Here is a 24211-nt window from a genome sequence, read left to right as displayed (position 1 = left end):
ACTTTTGCCTGTCAGTAAGTGATGTGTGTACCAAGTCTGGATGAAATGGTCAAGTTGTTTAGCAGAAAACGTGGGACACACGCTATCTACGACTCTGGTCGATCGTGTTGACCTCGGGGATTGCTACCATACTTTTTGTAGAGGATCCACACATAATGGCATCTGCAGAACATATTATTGCCTGTGGTGCACAAGGTAGCAACACATCTACACCACAAACAATAAGATATTTTGCAGGTGCTGATGTTTTGTGGATCTTTTAAAGAATGATGGTGTCTATTTCTGAGATCAACTTGATCATGTAGAGCGGGTGATACAGGGGCCTGGAGATGGTGTATTGTAATACCGAAACTAGTTGTGTACGAATAAAAGCTTTAAGACTGATGGCGTTACCATTACTACACATAAAAAATGAAATAATGTGAGTAAAGAGTATTAGTGCCAAGGAAAAATACCCTCTGTCTATGAGTTACTATGAAAGACAGCCCACAACAAAACACGTATTGACGAGAGAAGTGCCCAGCACCAGTGCTCGCCTTATAACATTATTTGCTTATGGTTCATTAAAATTTTTAGAATTCTTTTTTTGCTTTAAAATTTTCACATACTGATACTATATTTGCTGTAGGTATAAAGTGTGCTATACTGGAGTTTGAAGTTCTTTGCATGGTATGTGAGTAATGTATGTAAAATTCTATACAAATTGTTTATTAGATTAAATAATTTTCTGATGACATTTTGTACTTAAAAATATTTGCGTCTGTAAATTATTCATATTGATGTAAATTTGACAACTTAAGAAATGGTCATGCGTAGGAACAATGTCAGAAATAAGTGTTATGTAAAAGCCAGTGTGCTTTTGTTTGAAATGAAAGTGGCTCTGGGGAGTGGAAAAGGTGGCAAGGGCGAATTGGCACGTGTAACACCTCGGTTCAGTTGACAGTTATAAAAGCTATAGAAAGAATAATAATAAAATTAAGAATAGAATTTTTTGAGGAGAAAATAGTGTAGAATCAGAGTTTGGTAATTGCAGATCAAAATTATAGTATATCAGCAAGTAGTTTAACGTGTAAGTAGAGCAAAGCCACGGGAGCTCCGTCATGGAGAAGGCAGTGACGTTAAACTCTTGTGGCGAAAAACCTGTAAAAAGGCCTGATCGTCATTATTGCCGCCTTTTTTCCTTGACTGTTTTGTTAAAGGGCGGGGAATCCATGTCAGTCAGCGAGACAACAATCCGATTGGATTTTATCGTGTTAAGATTCACGATAAACTGGTAGAATAATACGGAGATTAAAAGTGATGTAGTGTACGATCTCTGGCTGTCGGTAGCAACGGAGTATTAAGGGGATTTTAGGACTTTAGCGCTATATTAGAACTTTACGGACATATAGACAACAGAAACTCAAATTATCTGTTGATACGAATGATTCCAGAGGTACCGGTATTCAGATATTAACGTGTGGACTTTTGAAAGTGTCGTGTGCCGTCAGTTGCGAATCTGGACGTAGAGCGGGTGCATATCGGCATTTACAGACTATTTAGATTCCTCCAGGCTAGGAACCTTTTAAATAGACCATCATCCATCACCATCTTAATCTTTGAATATAGAGTGAAAGTGAAATACAAGAGTGTTGTACTTATTTCATTTACCAAGTACTAATCAGTGAAGGTTTTACGGAACCAACGCTATTCAGCAGTAAGTCAGTACCATCTAGCAGAAAGCATAGGCATTACCGTATTTACTCGAATCTAAGCCGCACTTTTTTCCAGTTTTTGTAATCCAAAAAACCATCTGCGGCTTAGAATCGAGTGCAAAGTAAGCGGAAGTTCTGGAAAATGTTGGTAAGTGCCGCCACAACTAACTTCTGCCGTCGAATATATGTAGCGCTACACAGGCACGCTTTGCAGGCACAAAGATAAATACTGGCGCCTAACCCTCTGCGTCAGTAAATAAATTTTTAAAAAAAGGTGGAAGACGAGCTTTTTTTCTCCGACTCGAGTTTCGACCACTGCATTTTCATACATTATCCAACGAAGTAAATACAAATTCCGTATTGTGCATCTTCAAATGTAGCAGCATTTCAATGTACTACGAAAATCCGACTGGCAAGACTGTTTGGGATGTTTGTCAATATGGCCAACTCTACGTTCTGAATTTTTTCCTTGAGATGGTTCCTTATAGGAACTTTTATGAATTGTGAATTGCATGCTGTATTCTCTTCACCATAAGAATAATACAAATATAAACATTTTGCCATGTATTCTTTCATGTTGCTGCTAACTCATTTAAATCCCGTCTGCCTAATAAACTACAAAACTAGAGTGAGACAACAGCAAACGCGGAAAAATATAGATATCATCCCATGTTTATATTCGTATTATTCTTATGCCTAATAGTGATAAGTCAGAAATGAAGCACGGCAATTGACTAGATTTTTAAGTCTAAGATGAACCTAATTTCAGTGCAGAATGTAATATACTAAAGAGGCGTCTGCAAAGATTTTCAAACGGAGAAAAATTTTCGCTAAACTGTCATTCAGAACATCTGCTATCAAACGCTGTCTATTATTTGTGTAGGTAACAGCAAATAGCAGTTCCTTGCCATTGTTTCGCTAATGAGACGATTCCTCTCTCTCTCTCTCTCTCTCTCTCTCTCTCTCTCTCTCTCCTTTTTTTTTTTTTTTTTAGTTGCAAGCGGCAGTAGCATCCACAAAAGCAAGCCATGCTGCGAGTGGAGACAGGCCGTAAACACTCATTATCAGAATGCGACAAACAGTGCATGACACAGTACAGTAATGCATTTTCAGCTTAGTGTGACGTAAACACCTATAACAAAGAGAACGGCACTTATCAGATCAAAGAAAAATAAACAATCAATTCAAACCAGACAAAGTACGCAAAAAGGAAGGGCACTCGTATAAATACGGACGGAGCACCTGACGCATAGCAATGGCTACCTGGTAAAGCTTAACTGCTAAGCTTACGACTCGAACCAAACTACTGTAGCTGTATCGTCATTCATTCGACCTAAATTGTGTCTCATATTTCAATGGACTAACTGTATTTCGATTTGGAGGTGCGGCCTAAAACTTTTCTCTCCCCTTGAATTTCGCGTCTCAAATTTTAGGTGCGGCTTAGATTCGGGAAATTTTTTTTCTCCTCGATTTCGAGTCTCATTTTTCAGGTGCAGCTTAGATTCGAGTGCGGCTTAGATTCGAGTAAATACGGTAACTAACACACTGACTGAAGTGAACATTTATATGTTTTACGGACTGCTTAATATGAACTTTTGTGACTCTTTGAAGTCCCCACTCCCTCCGAAAGGTGGTGCAGACTGTCTTAATCATAAAAGGGGAGAGTTTGTAGCTGGGCAAATTACTAAATAATAGCGATATTTACAAGACTCGCAGTAATAGCAAAACACAAGGCTCGCACCTCATCGGAGAGTCGTCGCTGTCACGTCGGGAAGTAAAGCCGGAAAACCTACCGACGATACGTGTCTACGAGCAGCGTCGACATGGAGTATCTAAAACGGGAACCACAAGAGAGTTGGGGATGCTTCACACGCTACCTAGAGCAAGTGCAGGAAGTAATTCACACAGTTTGTAGGCAGCAGTAATTGAGGCAACATCTTTGTGGAGCAGGTGAAGCTTTGCCTGCAAATTTGCACAAAAATGCCTCGGATGAAGACTGCAAATGGCTTACGGCATTCTACATCTACATCCATACTCCGCAAGCCACCTGGCGGTGTGTGACGGAGGGTACCCTGAGTACATCTATCGGTTCTCCTATTCCAGTCTCGTACTGTTCGTGGAAAGAAGGATTGTCGGTATGCTTCTGTGTGAGCTCTAATCTCTCTGATTTTATCCTCATGGTCTCTTCGCGAGATATACATAGGAGGGAGCAATATACTGCTCAACCCTTCGGTGAAGGTGTGTTCTCGAAACTTTAACAAAAGCCCGTACCGAGCTACTGAGCGTCTCTCCTGCAGAGTCTTCCACTGGAGTTTATCTATCATCTCCATAACGCTTTCGTGATTACTAAATGATCCTGTAACGAAGCGCGCTGCTCTCCGTCGGATCTTCTCTGTCTCTTCTATCAACCCTATCTGGTACGGATCCCACACTGCTGAGCAGTATTCGAGCAGTGGGCGAACAAGCATACTGTAACCTAATTCCTTTGTTTTCGGATTGCAGTTCCTTAGGATTCTTCCAATGAATCTCAGTCTGGCATCTGCTTTACCGACGATCAACTTTGTATGATCATTCCATTTTAAATCACTCCTAATGCATACTCCCAGATAATTTATGGAATTAACTGCTTCCAGTTGCTGACCTGCTATTTTGTAGCTAAATGATAAGGGATCTATCTTTCTATGTATTCGCAGCACATTACACTTGTCTACATTGAGATTCAATTGCCATTCCCTGCACCATGCATCAATTCGCTACAGATCCTCCTGCATTTCAGTACAATTTTCCATTGTTACAACCTCTCGATACACCACAGCATCATCTGCAAAAAGCCTCAGTGAACTTCCGATGTCATCCACCGGGTCATTTATGTATATTGTGAATAGCAACGGTCCTATGACACTCCCCTGCGGCACACCTGAAATCACTCTTACTTCGGAAGACTTCTCTCCATTGAGAATGACATGCTGCGTTCTGTTATCTAGGAACTCCTCAATCCAATCACACAATTGGTCTGATAGTCTATATGCTCTTACTTTGTTCATTAAACGACTGTGGGGAACTGTATCGAACGCCTTGCTGAAGTCAAGAAACACGGCATCTACATGTGAACCCTTGTCTATGGCCCTCTGAGTCTCGTGGACGAATAGCGCGAGCTGGGTTTCACACGACCGTCTTTTTCGAAATCCATGCTGATTCCTACAGAGTAGATTTCTAGTCTCCAGGAAAGTCATTATACTCGAACATAATACGCGTTCCAAAATTCTACAACTGATCGACGTTAGAGATATAGGTCTATAGTTCTGTACATCTGTTCGACGTCCCTTCTTGAAAACGGGGATGACCTGTGCCCTTTTCCAATCCTTTGGAATGCTACGCTCTTCTAGAGACCTACGGTACACCGCTGCAAGAAGGGGGACAAGTTCCTTCGCGTACTCTGTGTAAAATCGAACTGGTATCCCACCAGGTCCAGCGGCCTTTCCTCTTTTGAGCGATTTTAATTGTTTCCTGTGAGTTGTTGGGCTACTGTATGTAAAATTGAACGATGCCAAGAAGAGACATTGAGCCCATACAGCAGGCCGTACTGTGGATAGTGTAACCACCGTAACTGTTTGCCACACCCAAACCTACACCCACCAATACGATTTTTTACTTTTGTACAGCATGAACCATTAATTTAAACTGTGCCTTAATAGCCATTCTTGAAAAATATTCTTCTTGGGTGTGCAGCCAGATCGTAACATCTTCATGACACAATATTTCCGCGGTCCAACTGGCTGCCATCTTCAGGTGCGAGTGCTGGTACACGATCTTGCGAGAACTGACTTCTCAGCGCAAGCGGCGGCCCCTATATAGGCCGCAGAAGGCCCACAACGTGTGCGCGAGAAGGTGCCGTAACTGCCCTCTAGCGCAAGTAAACATACCGCTCCACCAGTGGTGGGAACAGGCGAAATAGAGATATCGCTATCAAAAATTAAAAACTAAAAAATTTTATTCCGACGATCGAAACACAGATTGTTGTTTTTTAATGTCCAATAACACCGGTTCCAAGTCTTACTTAAAAGATAACCCTTGTCTCCATTAATAAGATTATCAGATAAACGAATCTCCATGGATTCTTTTAAAACACAGTCCCAATAGCGAGATGCGCGGGCAACCATTTGTGTCTCGCCATACAGCATTCTGTGTCCCTCGGTGAGACAGTGCTCCGCCACAGCAGATTTCTCAGATTGAAGCAACCGTGTGTGCTGCTGATGCCCAACACATCGGTGCTGAATGGTCCGGATTGTCTGACCAATATAAGCCTTCCCACAGTGGCAAGGGATCTTGTACACGCCGGGCTTCCTCAAACCCAAGTCATCCTTAACAGAGCCAAGGAGCGCTCTAATCTTGGCGCTACTTACTTTTGATATGATATCTTTTCAGAATTCTTCCTATCTTCGAGGAAATGCTCCCAGCAAAAGGCAGAAAAGCCACCGATTTGCAGGTATCTTCTGGTGGTTCAGGCGAAGGTCCAAACTGAAAAGCACGACAGATCTGTTCATCTATATAGACATTCCGCTTGAACGCAACCTTAAGATGGGTTTGAGGAAGCCTGGTGTCTACAAGATCCCTTGCCACTGTGGGAAGGCTTATATTGGTCAGACAATCCAGACCATTCAGGACCGATGTTTTCAGCACCAGCAGCACACACGGCTGCTTCAACCTGAGAAAACTGCTGTGGTGGAGCATTGTCTCACCGAGGGACACAGAATGCTGTATGACGAGACACAAATGGTTGCCCCTGCATCTCGCTATTGGGACTGTGTTTTACAAGAATCCGTAGAGATTCGTTTATCTGATAATCTTATTAATAAAGACAAGGGTTATCTTTTAAGTAAGACTTGGAACCGGTGTTATTGGACATTAAAAAACAACAATCTGTGTTTCGATCGTCGGAATAAAATTTTTTAATTTTTAATTTTTGATAGCGATATCTCTATTTCACCTGTTTCCACCACTGGTGGCGCGGTATGTTTACTTGCGCTAGAGGGCAGTTACGGCACCTTCTCGCGCACACGTTGTGGGCCTTCTGCGGCCTATATAGGGGCCGCTGCTTGCGCTGAGAAGTCAGTTCTCGCAAGATCGTGCACCAGCACTCTCACCTGAAGATGGCAGCCAGTTGGACCGCAGAAATATTGTGTCATGAAGACGTTACGATCCAGCTGCACACCCGAGAAGAATATTATCAATTATTACACCGGGAAAGCCTTCGTAGTCGCATCATTCTTCAACTTTAAAGAAATTGGCTCCCCCTGTTATTTCATCCTAATCATACATCTATATAGGGTTCCTTCCTGGTGTTTGATTAATCCGAGTATCCTAGACTTATGAAGTGCCACGTTAATATAAAGAGGCACCGTTTAAATTGTTTTTGTGGTTTCTTAACTATTGCGAAGTGTTATAGTAAAAGTTTGTTTATGTAAATTTACGTTAGCTTTTATAAAGTTCCCCCCTCCACCCTGGCCAAATTTTTTTTAGCTTCCTTGAAGTTATCTACTGGGCTTTTACGCTTTTAAAAATGTATTGTATAATGGTGTAGTCCAACACTGTTTACCTGGAGTAATATTTATTTGAAGCAGCAGCTTAAAGAGTAGCAAGAAAGTAGGCAAAATTCAAACTTCTGCTTTTCCAGTACTCCACTGTTTCATTGCCTGGATAGGCTGGTGACCATTAGTATATGTTTTAAACCACTAAATTAACTTGGAACTGAGCTGTTCTATCTTCAGTATAATATTATTCATACTGTGTTTCTATCTAATCACTGGGTAAGATCTTAGGAAAAGAACTGAATAGTCTGATTTACTTTTCCATTAGACACAACACATGGTCAAAAGGGTACCTCTATTGATTAGCTTTTTTCTATTAACAGGACTGCCCTCCCATAGTGTACTTTATTTGGAAACTAAACTAAATTTTAGTAAGGCGGTTATACAAGGGTCACTCCAAAAGAAATGCACACTATTTTTTGTAAAAATACAGTTTTCATTCTGCATGTGTGAAACTTTTACAGTGTGTAGATACATCCTTCCTGCTTGTTTTCAAACTTAGTTCAACCTGTTCCTGTGAGTGGTGCCGTCAGAAGCAACGTGCTGCCATAAAATTCCTGTGCTGTGAAAACGAGACAGTGGGAAACATCCACAAGAGGTTGAAAAAAGTGTATGGGGATGCTGCTGCCGATCGCAGTACAGTTAGTCGGTGGGCAAGCAGGTTACGTGACGAAAGCGGGCACGGCAATATTGGGGACTGTCCTCGCAGCGGCAGGCCTCGTACTGCAGACAGTGTGTAGAGAGTTCATGAGTTGGTGACCGCTGACAGATGCATCACAGTGAATGAATTTTCACGCTACATTGGGATAGGGGAGGGAAGTGTTTGCAGAATACTGAAAGTGTTGGCGATAAAAAAGGTTTGTGCCAGGTGGGTTCCCAGGATGTTGACAGTGGCTCACAAAGAAACAAGAAAAATGATATGCAGCGAACTTCTGGAACAGTAAGAGAATGGTGGAGATGAATTTCTTGGAAGAATTGTTACAGGTGATGAAACATGGCTCCATCATTTTTCACCAGAGGCGAAGAGGCAATCAATGGAGTGGCATCACGCAGACTCACACAAAAAAAAAAAAAAAAATTCAAAACCCCACCTTCTGCTGGATAATTATGGCTACGGTGTTTTTCAATTTCAAAGGACTCTTGCTTGTGGACATCGTGCCAAGTGGAACCATCATTAATTCTGATGCATATGTGACGACACTGAAGAAACTTCGAGCTCGACTGAATCGTGTTCAACCATATCGGCAAAAGCAGGATGTTTTGCTGTTGCACGACAATGCATGGCCGCAGGTCAGTCAAAAAACCGTGGAAGCGATCACAAAACTCAGATGGACGACACTGAAACACCCGCCTTACAGTCCTGACCTGGTTCCATGTGACTATAATCTCTTTGGGAAACTGAAAGACTCTCTTCGTGGAACAAGGTTTGAAGATGATGACTCCCTTGTGCATGCTGCCAAACAGTGACCCCAACAGGTTGGCCCAGAATTTTACCGTGCGGGTATACAGGCGCTGGTTCCAAGATGTCGTAAGACACATGAGGGGGATGGAAATTATGTGGAGAAATGAAAATATTGTTCCTAAAGGGTGTATCTACACACTGTAAAACTTTAAAAACACGTAGAATAAAAGATGGATTAAAAAAAAAAATAGTGTGCATTTCTTTTGGAGTGACTCTCATACATGGCTGTTCCTGTGACGGGACTATTCGTTCTGAAACTTCCTGGCAGATTAAAACTGTGTGCCGGACTGAGACTCGAACTCACTTTCAGGAGTGCTAGTTCTGCAGGGTTCGCAGGAGAGCTTCTGTAAAGTTTGGAAGGTAGGAGACGAGATTCTGGCAGAAGTAAAGCTGTGAGGACGGGGCGTGAGTCGTGCTTCGGTAGCTCAGTTGGTAGAGCACTTGCCCGCGAAAGGCAAAGGTCCCGAGTTCGAGTCTCGGTCGGGCACACAGTTTTAATCTGCCAGGAAGTTTCATATCAGCACACACTCCGCTGCAGAGTGAAAATCTCATTCTGGACTATTTGTTCTGTTGGGGTATAGTATACGTGACAACATAGAGACAAGAATTTTCTGTTATTTAGGTAAAAACATACTAAATTACAATGGTAATGTGGTAGAGTTACGGCCTCACCTTGAGCTGGCGGCCCTCGCCCAGCTTCCAGCCGAGGTCTGCGAGCGGCATCGAGCCCGTCATGCTGCAGAAGGGCAACAGCGGCTGCCGGTTCGACAGGTACGCCCCCTCCTCCCACCACTGTTCCAGCTGCCGACACGTGCAACTCGTTATCACTCTGGGCAATGCTATTTACACACATTATACATACATGTGAATAAAACAAAGCATTACAAGCACTGCCAACTGTGGCAAGGAAAGTACGAGGGCCGTTCAGAAAGTAACCTCCGGTTGATTTAAAAAAATACACCAAGTTAAATAAAAATATTTTAATATATACATCTTACAACTACATCTTTGCACTATTTTTCTACATAGTGTCCATAGCGATTGAGGCACTTATCGTATCTCTTCACAAGCTTTGAAATTCCTTCTGCATAAAAATCACCCACTTGTGCCTGGAGCCAGCCTGTGACCGCATCTTTGAGCTCTTCGTCGTCATCAAACCGCTGTGACCCGAGCCATTTCTTCAAATGCATGAAGAGGTGATAATCACTTGGCGCCAGGTCTGGGCTGTAAGGTGGATGGTTGATAACGTCCCACTTGAAGGACTCAAGAAGGGCCGTTGTTCTGCGAGCAGAGTGAGGACGGGCGTTATCGTGCAAAAAAACGATACCGGAAGTCAGCATACCACGGCGTTTGTTCTGTATAGCCCATCGTAACTTTTTTATTGTTTCACAGTACACGTCTTGATTAATGGTCGTACCACGTTCCATGAATTCAACCAACAACACCCCTTTGGCATCCCAAAACACCGTTGCCATCAGTTTTCTGGCAGAAAAGTCTTGCGAGGCTTTTCTTGGTTTGGTAGGCGAATTTGAATGTGCCCACATCTTTGATTGTTCTTTTGACTCAGGGTTCACGTACTTAATCCAGGTTTCGTCACCGGTCACGATTCTGTTTAACAATGGTTCTCCTTCGTCCTCATAACGTGACAGAAAGTCTAATGCAGACGCCATTCTTTGAGTTTTGTGGTGGTCGGTAAGAATTTTGGGCACCCATCGTGCACAGAACTTACGGTAATCCAATCTTGCTGTCACTATCTCGTACAAGAGAGTCTTAGAAATCTGTGGAAAACCAGTAGACAACTCCGACATTGAGAAACGTCGATTTTCACGAACTTTTGCATCAACTGTCTGAACGAGTTCGTCAGTCACCAATGATGGTCTACCACTCCTCTCTTCATCATGAACGTTTTCTCGTCCACTTTTAAATAAACGTACCCACTCACGGAAAACTCCTTCACTCATAACTCTTGGTCCGTACACGGCACAAATCTCACGATGAATAGCTGCTGCAGAATATCCTTTGGCTGTAAAAAACCTTATGACAGCACGCACTTCACATTTGGTGGGGTTTTCTATTGCAGCACACATTTCAAACTGCCACAAAAACTAAACTAGCGCAGGTACGACGTTCACTCGACCACGGCTTGATGCCGACTGACCTGTTGAGTGCGTGAACGCACAGATGGCGTCGCTACTCCCCCCACAACCCGCACTGTGACCAATCGGAGGTTACTTTCTGAACCGCCCTTGTATATAAGTGGACCAGAGGTGCACTGGGAATCATTCTAACACCATTGGCCGCAAATGATGAAATCCACCAACATAAGTGAATTTGAAAAGTATTAACTGTATGAAACTGTGTGTCCCAGAGATATAAAGTCTCAGATTTACTTTACAATAATGAATATAATCCACAGCAAATAATTAAAATTTGTACCGAGGCTGAGATTCAAACCCAGGTCCTCTGCTCACTAGGTGGATGTGCTAACCACTGCACCACCCTAGAACTGCGGCTAACACAGCTGCACGGTTTATGCTAGCATGGGTCCCCCCATAATACAAAATCCAGTTTGTGCTCTTCAGCCTGTATTCATTATTGTAAGACGAAGCTGCTCACCTACATGGGGAGAAGTGGTCATCATGACATAATACGAGAAATCAGAGGTGAAACAGAAAGATTTAACTGCTCATTTCTCCTGTGTGCTGTTCGAGAGTGGAGCAGTAGAGAAATAGCTTTACGGTAGTTTGATGAACACACTGCCGGGCACTTAATCGTGAACTGCAGAGTAACCGTGTAGGTGAAGATGTCATATGTCTCTGCAATACAAACTATGTGATCAAAAGTATCTGGACACCCCCAAAAACATGTGCTTTTCGTATTAGGGGCATTGTGTTGCCACCTATTGCCAGGTATTCCATATCAGCGACCTCAGTAGTCATTAGATGTCGTGAGGGAGCAGAATAGGACGCTCCACGGAACTCACGAACTTGGTCAGGTCAGGTGATTGGGTGTCACTTGTGTCATACATCTCTAAACGAGATTTCCACACTCCTAAACATCCCTACGTCCACTGTTTCTGATGTGATAGTGAAGTGGAAAAGTGGCGGGACACATAAGGCACAAAAGCATACAGGCCAACCTCGTCTGTTGACTGACAGTGACCGCCAACAGCTGAAGAGGGTCGTAATGTGTAATAGGCAGACATCTATCCAGACCACCACACAGGAATTCCAAACTGCACCAGGATCCACTGCAAGTACTAGTTAGGTGGGAGGTGAGAAAACTTGGATTTCATGGTCGAGCAGCTGCTCATAAGACACACATCACGCCAGTAAATGCCAAACGACGCCTTGGTTGGTGCAAGGAGTGTAAGCATTGGACGACTGAACAGAGGAAAAATGTTGTGTGGACTGATAAATCAGGGTACAAAATGTGGCGATCCGATGGGAGGGTGTGGGTACGGCGAATGCCCGGTGAACATCATCTGCCAGGGTGTGTAGTGCCAACACTAAAATTCAGAGGCAATGCTGTTATGGTGTGATTGTGTTTTTGACAGAGGGTGCTTGCAACCCTTGTTGTTTTGTGTGGCGCTATCACTGCACAGGCGTACAATGATGTTTTAAGCACCTTCTTCCTTCCCACTGTTGAGGAGCAATTTGGGTACGGCAACTACATCTTTCAACACGATCGAGCACCTGTTCATAATGCACGGCCTGTGGCGGAGTGGTTACACGACAATAACATCCCTGTAATGGACTGGCCTGCACAGAGTCCTGACCAGAATCCTACAGACACCTTTGGGATGTTTTGGAATGCCGACTTCGTGCCAGGCCTCACCTACTGACATCGATACCTCTCCTCAGTGCAGCACTCTGTGATGAACGGGCTGCCATTCCCCAAGAAACCTTCCAGCACCTGACTGAACGTATGTCTGCGAGAGCGGAAGCTATCATCGAGGATAAGGCTGGGCCAACACCGTACCGAATTCCAGCATTACAGATGGAGGGTGCCACGAACTTTTAAGTCATTTCCAGCCAGGTCTCCAGATACTTTTGATCACATAGTGTATAAATTCATATGATCAATGTAGCACCTACAACTGAGGTACAGGGAGGATTAATCCCATTTTGTTCAATGCTAAGGTACTACTTCAGTGGTTGAGAGCCTTTGCAACACTGATACAAGTTAAGAAGGGGAACATCGAGATGGGCTGAGATGTGAATAGGAGTTTGCATTAAGGAGGGAGATATAGTAGGGTAGTGCGTGCAGCTGTATTAGTCACATTGCCAGGGTGTGCCTAGTTAGCAGCAGACCCGGGTTCAAATCCCAGCCTCAGTACAAATTTTATTTATTTGCTTCAGCATGCATTCCTTATCATGATGTGGAATATGGGTATATTATTACCCAGTACATAGAGGAACTGTTGAGTCACAGAGAGGCACAGTGTAAAAGACTGCTAAAATATTCAAGGTTTCAGATCAATTCCTTCTTCCAAAACAGAAAAGACTGACACAAATTTACATAAGCACAACACACACATAGCCACTATCCCCCAACTGCAACTGTGTCTGATGTGAACTGCAATGTGCTATGGTGGGTAGTGGGGATAAGGAGGAAGTATGGCGTCGGGACTAAGAGGGATAAGAGGGAAGGGGGGGGGGGGGGGGCTGAGGTGCTGTGCTGCCTGTGGGAGCATGCAGGGACATTGTGAGGACAGGTTAGGCTGCTAGATGCAGAGTTAGGAAGTGGTTGATTGGGGGTGGGGGTGGAAAGGGGAGGGGAAAAGAGGGAGGGGGGGAAGCAGAAAAGGGCAAAAGACTAGTCGTATCCCTACCATCTCCCTGCACACCCCCTACGCAGCACTACACCTACCCCTACCCTATTACCCCTTCCACTACTCTCCCCATGCCACCGCTTCACCCCCACCACACACTGTATCAGATTGCTGCTCAGGTCAGATGTAGTCACAATCGGACCCCTGCACCCAGACAGTGTCCAGGTGCGTGATTTGTGTTTCCTATTTCAGAAGGAGGAGGACGTTGTACAAACACAATATTTTAGCAGTCTTGTTCACTATGCCTGTCTGTAAATCAATGTCTCCTCTGTATGGCATATAGCAATGTACCCTTTCCATATTATTGTTATTCTACCCTACACTTTCCACTGCCTAATTCTGACAAAGAGCAGGTTTGTGTAGTTCCAACATAAGGTTTGTGAAGTTCCAACATACTGATGGAGGATAGGGTCAGCAACTCTAGTACACTACTGGCCATTAAAATTGCTACACCAAGAAGAAATGCAGATGATAAATGGGTATTCATATTATACTAGAACTGACATGTGATTACATTTTCACGCAATTGGGGTGCATAGATCCTGAGAAATCAGTACCCAGAACAACCACCTTTGGCCGTAATAATGGTCTTGATATGTCTGGACATTGAATCAAACAGAGCTCGAATGGCGTTTACACGTACAGCTGCCCATGCAGCTTCAACATGATACCACAGTTCATCATGAGTAGTGACTGGCGTATTGTGACGAGCCAGTTGCTCGGCCACATTGACCAGACGTTTTCAATTGGTGAGAGATCTGGAGAATGTGCTGGCCAGGGCAGCAGTCGAACATTTTCTGTATCCAGAAAGGCCAGTACAGGACCTGCAACATGCACTCGTGCATTATCCTGCTGAAATGTAGGGTTTCCCAGGGATCGAATGAAGGGAAGAACCACGGGTCGTAACACATCTGAAATGTGAAGTCCACTGTTCAAAATGCCGTCAATGCGAACAAGAGGTGACTGAGACGTGTAATCAATGGCACCCCACACCATCACGCCAGGTGATACTCCAGTATGGCGATGATGAATACACGCTTCCAATGTGCGTTCACTGCGATGTCGCCAAACAAGGATGCGACCATCATGATGCTGTAAACAGAACCTGGATTCATCTGAAAAAATTACGTTTTGCCATTCGTGCACCCAGGTTCGTCGTCGAGTACACCATCGCAGGTGCTCCCGTCTGTGATGCAGCGTCGAGGTTAACCACAGCCACGGTCTCCGAGCTGATAGTCCATGCCGCTGCAATTGCCATCGAACTGCTCGTGCAGATGGTTGTTGTCTTGCAAACGTCCCTATCTGTTGACTCAGGGATCAAGACGTGGCTACACAATCCGTTACAGCCGTGCGGATAAGATGCCTGTCATCTCGACTGCTAGTGATACGAGGCCTTTGGAATCCAGCACTTCGTTCCATATTACCCTCCTGAACCCACCGATTCCATATTCTGCTAACAGTCATTGGATCTTGACCAACATGAGCAGCAATGTCGCGATACGATAAACCGCAATCGCGATAGGCTACAATCCGACCTTTATCAAAGTCGGAAACGTGATGGTACGCATTTCTCCTCTTTACACGAGGCATCACAACAACATTTCACCAGGCAACGCCGGTCAACTGCTGTTTGTGTATGAGAAATCGGTTGGAAACTTTCCTTATTTCAGTACGTTGTAGATGTCACCACCGGCGCCAACCTTGTGTGTATGCTCTGAAAAGCTAATCATTTGCATATCACAGCATCTTCTTCCTGTCGGTTAAATTTCGCGCCTGTAGCACGTCATCTTCATGTTGTTGCAATTTTAATGGCCAGTAGCGTATTATTATTATTTTTATTTTCTTTCAATATCTGTCATATATGAAGATGGTATCTGTTCTTTCGGACGTGTCCGAAATGTTCATATGGTCAAGGCTAACCGGCCACTGACCCCCTCCTTCTGTGCAGATGCACACGCATTGCCGAACTCTTACGGGACTTGGTAAGATTGCCTGCCGTGAGTAATGAGTGTAATGGGCAGGGGCACTATGAATGTAGTGTGTGGACATTAAGTTGGGAATGTGGCTCTCGTGGGGAGCGTGCAAGGGATAATTCCCTGCAGTCGCAATATCCTCTTTGCCCTCGGTGGCTCAGATGGATAGAGCATCTGCCATGTAAGCAGGAGATCCCAGGTTCGAGTCCCAGTCGGGACACACTTTTTCAATTGCCCCGTTGATGTATATCGACGCCTGTTGACAGTTTAGGGTCTCAATTTAATTATCATTTCAATATCTGTCATAGTTGTGTAATAGTCATTTCTTGTGGTGACTAGTTTTGGATCATCAGGCCCATTTCCAAACCGTAGCCTACAAAAGATTTTGAGGGGTCAACACAGGTAAAAAGTACAAGTTACTTCCATAATTCAAATCTAAGTCGCGTAAAGCAGTACAAAAATTAGCCATCTGTGCAATACATGTTTTTCATACCTTTAATTATGCAGTCCCACCAATGTGTATGTAACCAAATATTCATTATTCCTCACTAGCAATCATTACATAAATAAAAAATGACAAACCTCACATGCGTCTACAGGGCTATTTCTTTCCAATCAAACACAGCAAACTGAAACATTCCACTACCCTAGTTGCCTCAAACTTTGTAACTGGAACATTACTCGCACTTCAACTGTCACAATTCACGGATTACAATAAAATCGAAGCAGTGCACAATATGGTGTGCCCAAAACTATCATCTGACCATCATAACCGACTCAACCAGTTGCAATTTTTACTTCTTATTTTTTGATACATCTGATTACCACAACATCTTTGAATCATACTATGTGTTATGGTCAGCTCACATAGCAAATTTTAAAATCTCAAACATTTTCAATTCCATCGTGTGCTATATTCAGCTCACATCATAAAACATTACAACCTCCAAACCCACTCATCATCGGAATAGGGAAATTCCTCACTTTTACCATGTTGTCTACTAGAAGGGTAATGGAAGTGATCCACAAAACTACCATCCCATATCCTAGACTTCGATTTGCCACAGAATCTTAGAACATTTCCGAGTTCAAACAATGACGAGTTATCTTGAATAGAATGACTTCCTCAATGCCAAACAGCACGGACTCTCAAAACATCAGTCATGTGAAACCAAACTCACAATGTTCTAATATGACATAATGAAAGCTTTGGATCCAGGCAGATGCAGTATTTCTTGATTTCCGAAAAGCATTTGACTCAGTGCCACACCTATGCTTATTGCCAAAAGTATGATCATATGAAGTATCAAATGAAAGTTGTGATTGGATTGAGGACTTTTTGGGAGGGAGCATAGAGCATGTTATCTGGGATGGAAAGTCATTGTCAGATATACTTCAGGTGTGCCCCAGGGAAATATGTTGGAACCCTTGTTGTTCATATTGCATATCAATAACCTTGCAGACACTATTATCAGTAACCTTAGACTTTTTTGCAGATGACGCAGTTACCTATGATAAAGTACTGTCTTAAAGAAGCTGCATAAATATTCAGTCACATCATGGTAAGATTTCAAAGTGGAGCGAAGTTTGATAACTTGCTTGAAATGTTCATAAATTTAAAGTTGTGCACTTCACAAAATGAAACAGATGTAGTATCTTCTGGCTGTAATATCAATGACTCACTCTTGGAACCAGCTAACTCATACAAATACCTGGGTGTAAAACTTTGCAGAGATATGAAATGGACTGATCACAAAGGCTCAGTTGTGGTTAAAGGGCATGGTAGACATTGGTTTACTGGTAGAACACTGGAGAAGAGCAATCAGTCTACAAAAGAGACTAACAAATCTCTTGTACGACCCATCCTAGAAGACTGCTTCAGTGTGTGGGACCCGTACCACATAGCACTAACAGGGGATATTGCACGTATACAGAGAAAGGCAGCACAAATGGTCACAGGCTTGTTTCATCTGTGGCATAGTATCACAGAGATACTGAAGAAAATGGAACTGGATGACTCTTGAAGATTGATGTAAACTATCCCAGGAAAGTCTACAATCAAAGTTTCTATACTCATACTCATAAATTAAGGATAATGCTGATACATGGTGAAACAACAATCTGGTGGGTGGTTTACGGGTTTAAATCACCACAGGGTATGACCGTGTGGTGCATCTGATTTGCGGACGTTGTTCAGTGGCGCTGGCATCAGTCCACATATGCAGAGGTGTGTTGGTGCATGTCAGAGTACGGTGCAACGAGTAAGTGTGCAGACGTTTTCAGACGTGTTAATGGTGACTGTGTGTTGAAAGTGGCTCAAAGAACACATATTGATGATGTCACGAGCGGTAGCATACTAGGGCAACTGGAGGCTGGTCAAACACAGCAGGTCGTAGCACGGGCCCTCCGTGTGCCACAAAGTGTGATCTCAAGATTATGGCAACGATTGGAGCAGACAGGAAGCGTGTCCAGGCGCTACAGTACGGGACATTCACAGTGTACAACACCACAAGAACACCAATATCTCACCATGGTGCCCGCAGACGGCCATCGAGTACTGCAGGTAGCCTCGCTCGGGACCTTACCGCAGCCACTGGAACAGTTGTCTCCAGACACACAGTCGACAGACAAATGAACAGACATGGTTTACTCACCCTGAGACCTGTAAGGTGCATTCCAATGACCCCTGGTCATAGGAGAGCCCGTAAATCCTGGTGTCAAGAACACAGGATGTCGGTTTTAAGGGAGAGGGTAAGGAGTTATTCCAATCCCGGGAACGGAAAGACTTACCTCAGGAGGAAAAAGGGACAGGTATACACTCACACACACACACACACACACACACACACACACACACACACACACACACACACACACACACACACATCCGCATGTGTCTGTATATGTGCGAATGGATACCATATTTACTCGAATCTAAGCCGCACATCAAAAATGAGACTCGAAAACAAGGAAAAAAAAATTTCCCGAATCTAAGCTGCACCTGAAATTTGAGACTCAAAATTCAAGGGGAGAGAAAAATTTTAGGAAGCACCTCCAAATCGAAACAAAGTTGGTCCATTGTAATATGAGACACAATTTAGGTCGAATGAATGACGATACAGCTACAGCAGTTTGGTTCGAGTCGTAAACTTAGCAGTTAAGCTTTACCAGGTAGCCATTGCCATGCGTCAGGTGCTCCGTCCGTATTTATACGGGTACCCTTCCTTTCTCACTGGCTGGTTTGAATCGATTGCGTATTTTTCTTTGATCTGGTAAGTGCCGTTCTCTTTGTTATAGGTGTTTACGTCACTCTAAGCCGAAAATGCATTACTGTACTGTGTCATGCATTGTTTGTTGCATTCTGATAATGAGTGTTTATGGCCTGTCACCGCTCGCGGCATGGCTTGCTTTTGTGCGCACTACCGCCGCTTACAATTTAAAAAAAGAAAAAAAGAGAGAGAGAAATCGTCTCATTAGCGAAACACTGGCAAGATACTGCTATTTGTTGTTACTTACACTGATGCTTTCTTTGATAATGATCAACAATAGCTAAATAATAGACTGCGTATGATAAAAGATGTTCTGAACAAGAGTTTAGCGAAATTTTTTCTCCGTTTGAAAATCTTTGCAGAAGCCTCTTTCGTACATTACATTCCAGAGAAATTAGAGTCATCTTAGATTTAAAAATCTAGTCAATTGCCGTGCTTCATTTCTGACTGTATCGCTATTAGGCATAAGAATAATAGGAATATAAACATGTCACGATATGTATATTCTCCCGCATTTGATGTTGTCTCACTCTAGCTTCGTAGTTTATTAGGCAGACAGGATTTAAATGAGATAGCAGCAAACACGAAAGAATACATGGCAAAATGTTTATATTCGTATTATTCTTTTGGTGAAGAGAATACTGCATGTGATTCACAATTCAAAAAGTTCCTATTAGCAACCATCTCTTCTCACAGGTAGGAAAAAATTCAGAACGTAGAGTTGGCCATATTGACAAACATCCCAAACAGTCTTGCCAGTCGGATTTTTTGTAGTACATTGAAATGTTGTTACATTCGAAGATGAACAATGTGGAATTTGTATTTACTTCGTTGGATAACGTATGAAAATGCAGTGGTCGAACCTCAGGGTGGAGAAAAAAACTCGTCTTCCACCCCCTTTATTTTTTTTTTAATTTATTTACTGACACAAAGGTTTTGGCGCCAGTATTTATCATTCTGCCTGCAAAACATGCCTGGGTAGCGCTACATATATTCGATGGCAGAAGTTAGTTGTGGCGGCACCTACCAACATTTTTCAGAACTTCCGCTTACTTTGCACTCGTTTCTAAGCCTCTTTTTAGATTACAAAAATCGGAAAAAGAGTGCAGCTTAGTTTCGAGTAAATACGGTGTGTGTGTGTGTGTGTGTGTGTGTGTGTGTGTGTGTGTGCGCACGCGCACGAGTGTATACCCGTCCTTTTTTCCCCCCTAAGGTAAGTCTTTCCACTCCCGGGATTGGAATGACTCCTCACCCTCTCCCTTAAAACCCACATCCTTTCGTCTTTCCCTCTCCTTCCCTCTTTGCTGATGAAGCAACCTTGGGTTGCGAAAGCTTGAATTTGTGTGTGTGTGTGTGTGTGTGTGTGTGTGTGTGTGTGTGTGTGCTTGTTAGTGTCTCTATCAACATACCAATGCTTTTGTTTGGTAAGGTTTTTTTAAAAAAAAAAAAAAGAAGAAGAAGAAGAGAGAACAGCTTTGTTAGGAGCCATGCGATTATGAGAATTCGTCAGTGTCACCCTGTCAGTGTTACACACCAACAGAAAATTTGTGTACTGAACTCCCTTGCTACGTCAGTTTTATACTACTGTGTGCCTCAGTAAGAGGGAACGAGGCAACAAGTAGGAATCTACTGTAGCATTGCGCACTCATTGGACATCAAAAAATGCACTACACTGTTGCCCTTTCAAGTTACTCTGATGGTATCAATCTTTTTCCAATGATCATTTTCAAGCTCAAAGCAATGCCAAAATGTTCTGAAAGACCACCAGGTAGTGGTGTTCACATACATGACAAGGTTTGGACGGATGAGGCTGGTATGAAATCATGGATTAACAGAGCGTGGGAGAGAAGAAAAGGTGCTTTACTGAAGGAGAGTTGTCTTCTTGTGCTAGATCAGTTTAGTAGTCATTTTAAAAATTCTGTGAAAGAAAAACTGAGACAGGGAAATACAGAGCTTGCTGTTGTTCCAGGAAGACTTACTTCACAATTGCAACCTCTTGATGTCTCTACAAATAAATCATTTTGGTGTATATGAGAGAGGAATGGAACAAATGGATGATGGATGGAACCCAACATAATTTCACACTGAGGGGAACTTTAAAATGACCTACAATCAAACGGGTCAGGATAAAACAGTCGTGGTCTAGTGTGACAGAAGACATTATTGTTAAATATTTCAAGAAGTGTGGCACAAATAAATCTCTCAATGGCAGTGAAGACCATCTTATTTACGAAGAGGACAACAAAGAGCAAGAAGAAGTGCAGGTCATGATTTTTGGGGATTTTAAAGCTCAGTTTGTTTTCATAAACTAAGAATCTTTTTTTAGTCAGGCTTGGCAATCTAATAATGAAAGTGGAAAAATATTATTTAAAAAATACTGCTTAGAAAGTAAGGTGCATCCTACAGTCTATAGCATCTTATAGTCTGTAAAATAGAGCAGATAATATTATCAGATATGAAGGCGGTCTGAAAAGTTGTTGGCCTCAACCAGAGATCGCACCACTACTCGTGTGATTCCCCCCCCCCCCCCTTACGTTGGTAGACATATTAGTACAGCAAGTCATTTCCGGCAGCAGTTGACTAGGTCGTTATTTGAAGCAGTTGTGGTATGCGAGGCAATGAAAATGGAAAAAATCTGAGAATCGTGCAAGGATTAAATTCTTTGTAAACATCAACCGAAATGTATTTGCAGCTAGTAAATGTGTACAGTGGCTCTTCACCTTCAATTTTCACTGTGGAGGGAGGGGTGGTCGAGTTTAAATGTGGCCGTAAAATATCCGAGATAATCCACATGAAGGACATCCAAAAAGTGAAAGGACACCGGAAATCATAGACATAGTGCACAATATGATTGTGGAAGATCACTGTACAAGGTGCACGAAATTGCTAATGCTCTAGGGATATCGAGGGAATGTGTTGGTCACATCTTGTACCAGGAGTTCAACATGAGAAAGCTTTACACAAGATGGGTGCCACACGTTCTCACTGCTCACGACAAATGCATTCACACAACACTTTCCAAAAATTGTTTGGTGCATTTTAAGGAAAACAGAAGTGATTTTTTGCGTCAATATGTGACAGTGAGCGAAACCTGGATTCACACACCCGAATCCAAATATCAGTCTTTGGAGAGGACAGAAGAAGGTTTTTCAGCTCCAAAGAAGGCAAGGACGGTGCCACCGGCGGTAAAACATCATGGCGTCAGTGTTTTGGGATGTGAAAGGAATATTGTTCACTATCTTGAAAAGGATAAAACCGTAGCCGCACAATATTACTCTCAACTTCTGATGAAATTGGAAGCAAGCATTCGTGAAAACAGACCCAGCCTGAAGAAGAAAAATATTATCCTTTCAGCAGGACAATGCACCTGACCACAAACCTGTCTTGACAATGGGGAAATTGAGGGATTTGAACTGTGATGATAATGATTGGTTTGTGCGGTGCTCAACTGCGTGGTCATCAGGGCCCATACAAAGTCCCAATTTTTACACAGTCCAATTTTTTCACAATCCGATCTAGCCATTGTCATAGATGATGATGATGATGATGATGATAGTGACACCACAAACACCCCATCCCTGGGCAGAGAAAATCCCCAACCCGGCCAGAAATCAAACCCAGGACCCCGCGATTTGCTCTACAAAGAGCTGGAACATCCACCCTATTCCCCAGATTTGGATCCCTAGGACTGACAATCTACCGTATTTACTCGAATCTAAGTTGCACTTTTTTCCAGTTTTTGTAATTAACCTTAAGAATAATACGAATATAAACATTATGCCATGTATTATTTCGTGTTTGCTGCTATCTCATTTAAATCCTGTCTGCCTAATAAACTATGAAACTAGAGTGAGATAACAGCAAATGCAGAAGAATATACATATCATGTCATGTTTATATTCGTATTATTCTTACGCTGAATAGTGATATAGTCAGAAATGAAGCATGGCAGCTGACTAGATTTTTAAATCTAAGATGACCCTCATTTCTGTGCAGAATGTAATGTACTAAAGAAGCATGTGCAAAGATTTTCAAACGGAGTAAAATTGTCGCTAAACTCTCGTTAGAACTACTTCTATCATACGCAGTCTATTATTTGGTTCTTGTTGATCATTATCAAAAAAAGCAGCGGTGTAGGTAGCAACAAATAGCAGTCTCTTGCCATTGTTTTGCCAATGAGATGATTCCTCTCTTTTTTTTCAATTGTAAGCTGTGGTAGCGTCTACAAAAGCAAGGCATGCTGCAAGTGCAACAGGTCGTAAACACTCAGTATCAGAATGCGACAAACAATGCATGACACAGTACAATAATGCATTTTCAGCTTAGAGTGATGTAAACACCTATAACAAAGAGAACGGCACTTATCAGATCAAAGCAAAATAAGCAATCGATTCAAACCAGCCGAAGCACGTGAAAAAGGAAGGGTACCTGCATAAATACGGACGGAGCGCCTGACACATAGCAACGGCTACTTGGTAAAGTTTAACTGCTAAGCTTACGACTCGAACCAAACTACTGTGGCTGTATCTTCATTCATTCGACCCAAATTGAGTCTCATGTTACAATGGACCAACTTTGTTTCGATTTGGAGGCCCGGTCTAAATCTTCTCTCTCCCCTTGAATTTCGAGTCTCAAATTTCATGTGCAGCTTAGATTTGGGAAAATTTTTTTTCCTCGATTTCGAGTCTGATCTTTCAGATGCGGCTTAAATTCGAGGAAATACGGTATTCTTAAAGCTGAAGAAATACCTCACTCGTCAGCACTTTTCGTCCACTCGAGAAGCCACTGTGGCTCTAGATAAGCACTATGCAGGACCACTGGAGGAACACTACAGAGAGAGGATAATGGCACTGAAACACTGCTGGATGAAATGTACTGATGTTGGAAGAAGTTATGTTGAAAATTAAAGCTTAACTGAAAGTATAAATCGTTGACCGAGAACTTTTCAGACCGGGCCTCCGACTCACCCAGTTGCGGGAGTTCGCAGCCCTCTCCCGGAGCAGCCGGTCCAGCTCGGCGCCCTCCCCAGAAGCGAACTGCTCGGCCACCCGCTTCACGTCCTCCAGCTCTGCCTCACTGCAGAAGGGCCGGCACGAGTCCACGAACCTGCTGACAGCGACACAGGCCGTGATCCAATAGCAGTAAATTTACAACATTATGGAAAATGAATGGAAGAGTGAGGAATCTCACCGGTTTTCACAATGTGACTGACCGCTGATGTATCGCCAGGTGCTCAGCTAAATTGTTGATACAACTTTCCGAGTCAACTTGTAACAAAGCAGGTTTGGCCCTCAACATCCTACACTACTGGCCATTAAAATTGCTACACCAAGAAGATGACGTACTACAGACTCGAAATTTAACTGACAGGACGAAGATGCTGTGATATGC

At 43.0% G+C, this 24211-nt stretch overlaps 1 protein-coding gene across 3 annotated transcripts in view; it reads right to left on the bottom strand.

Annotated features, from left to right (window-relative positions):
- The window catches only part of LOC124720113 (peroxisomal carnitine O-octanoyltransferase), a 245074-nt gene that overhangs the window by 176616 nt on the left and 44247 nt on the right, over positions 1–24211 (bottom strand). For all 3 annotated transcript variants that reach the window (XM_047245407.1, XM_047245409.1, XM_047245408.1), the window contains exons 3-4: positions 23788–23926; positions 9417–9545 (exon numbers count right to left, since the gene is read on the bottom strand). In XM_047245407.1, coding sequence (XP_047101363.1) covers positions 9417–9545; positions 23788–23926 — 268 coding nt within the window. The remainder of the gene's footprint in view (positions 1–9416; positions 9546–23787; positions 23927–24211) is intronic.

Source organism: Schistocerca piceifrons, chromosome 11 (genome assembly GCF_021461385.2).
Source record: "Schistocerca piceifrons isolate TAMUIC-IGC-003096 chromosome 11, iqSchPice1.1, whole genome shotgun sequence".
Taxonomy (NCBI): domain Eukaryota; kingdom Metazoa; phylum Arthropoda; class Insecta; order Orthoptera; family Acrididae; genus Schistocerca; species Schistocerca piceifrons.
Note: the sequence above shows the minus strand (reverse complement) of the source record. Positions and strands in the feature narration are given on the sequence as shown.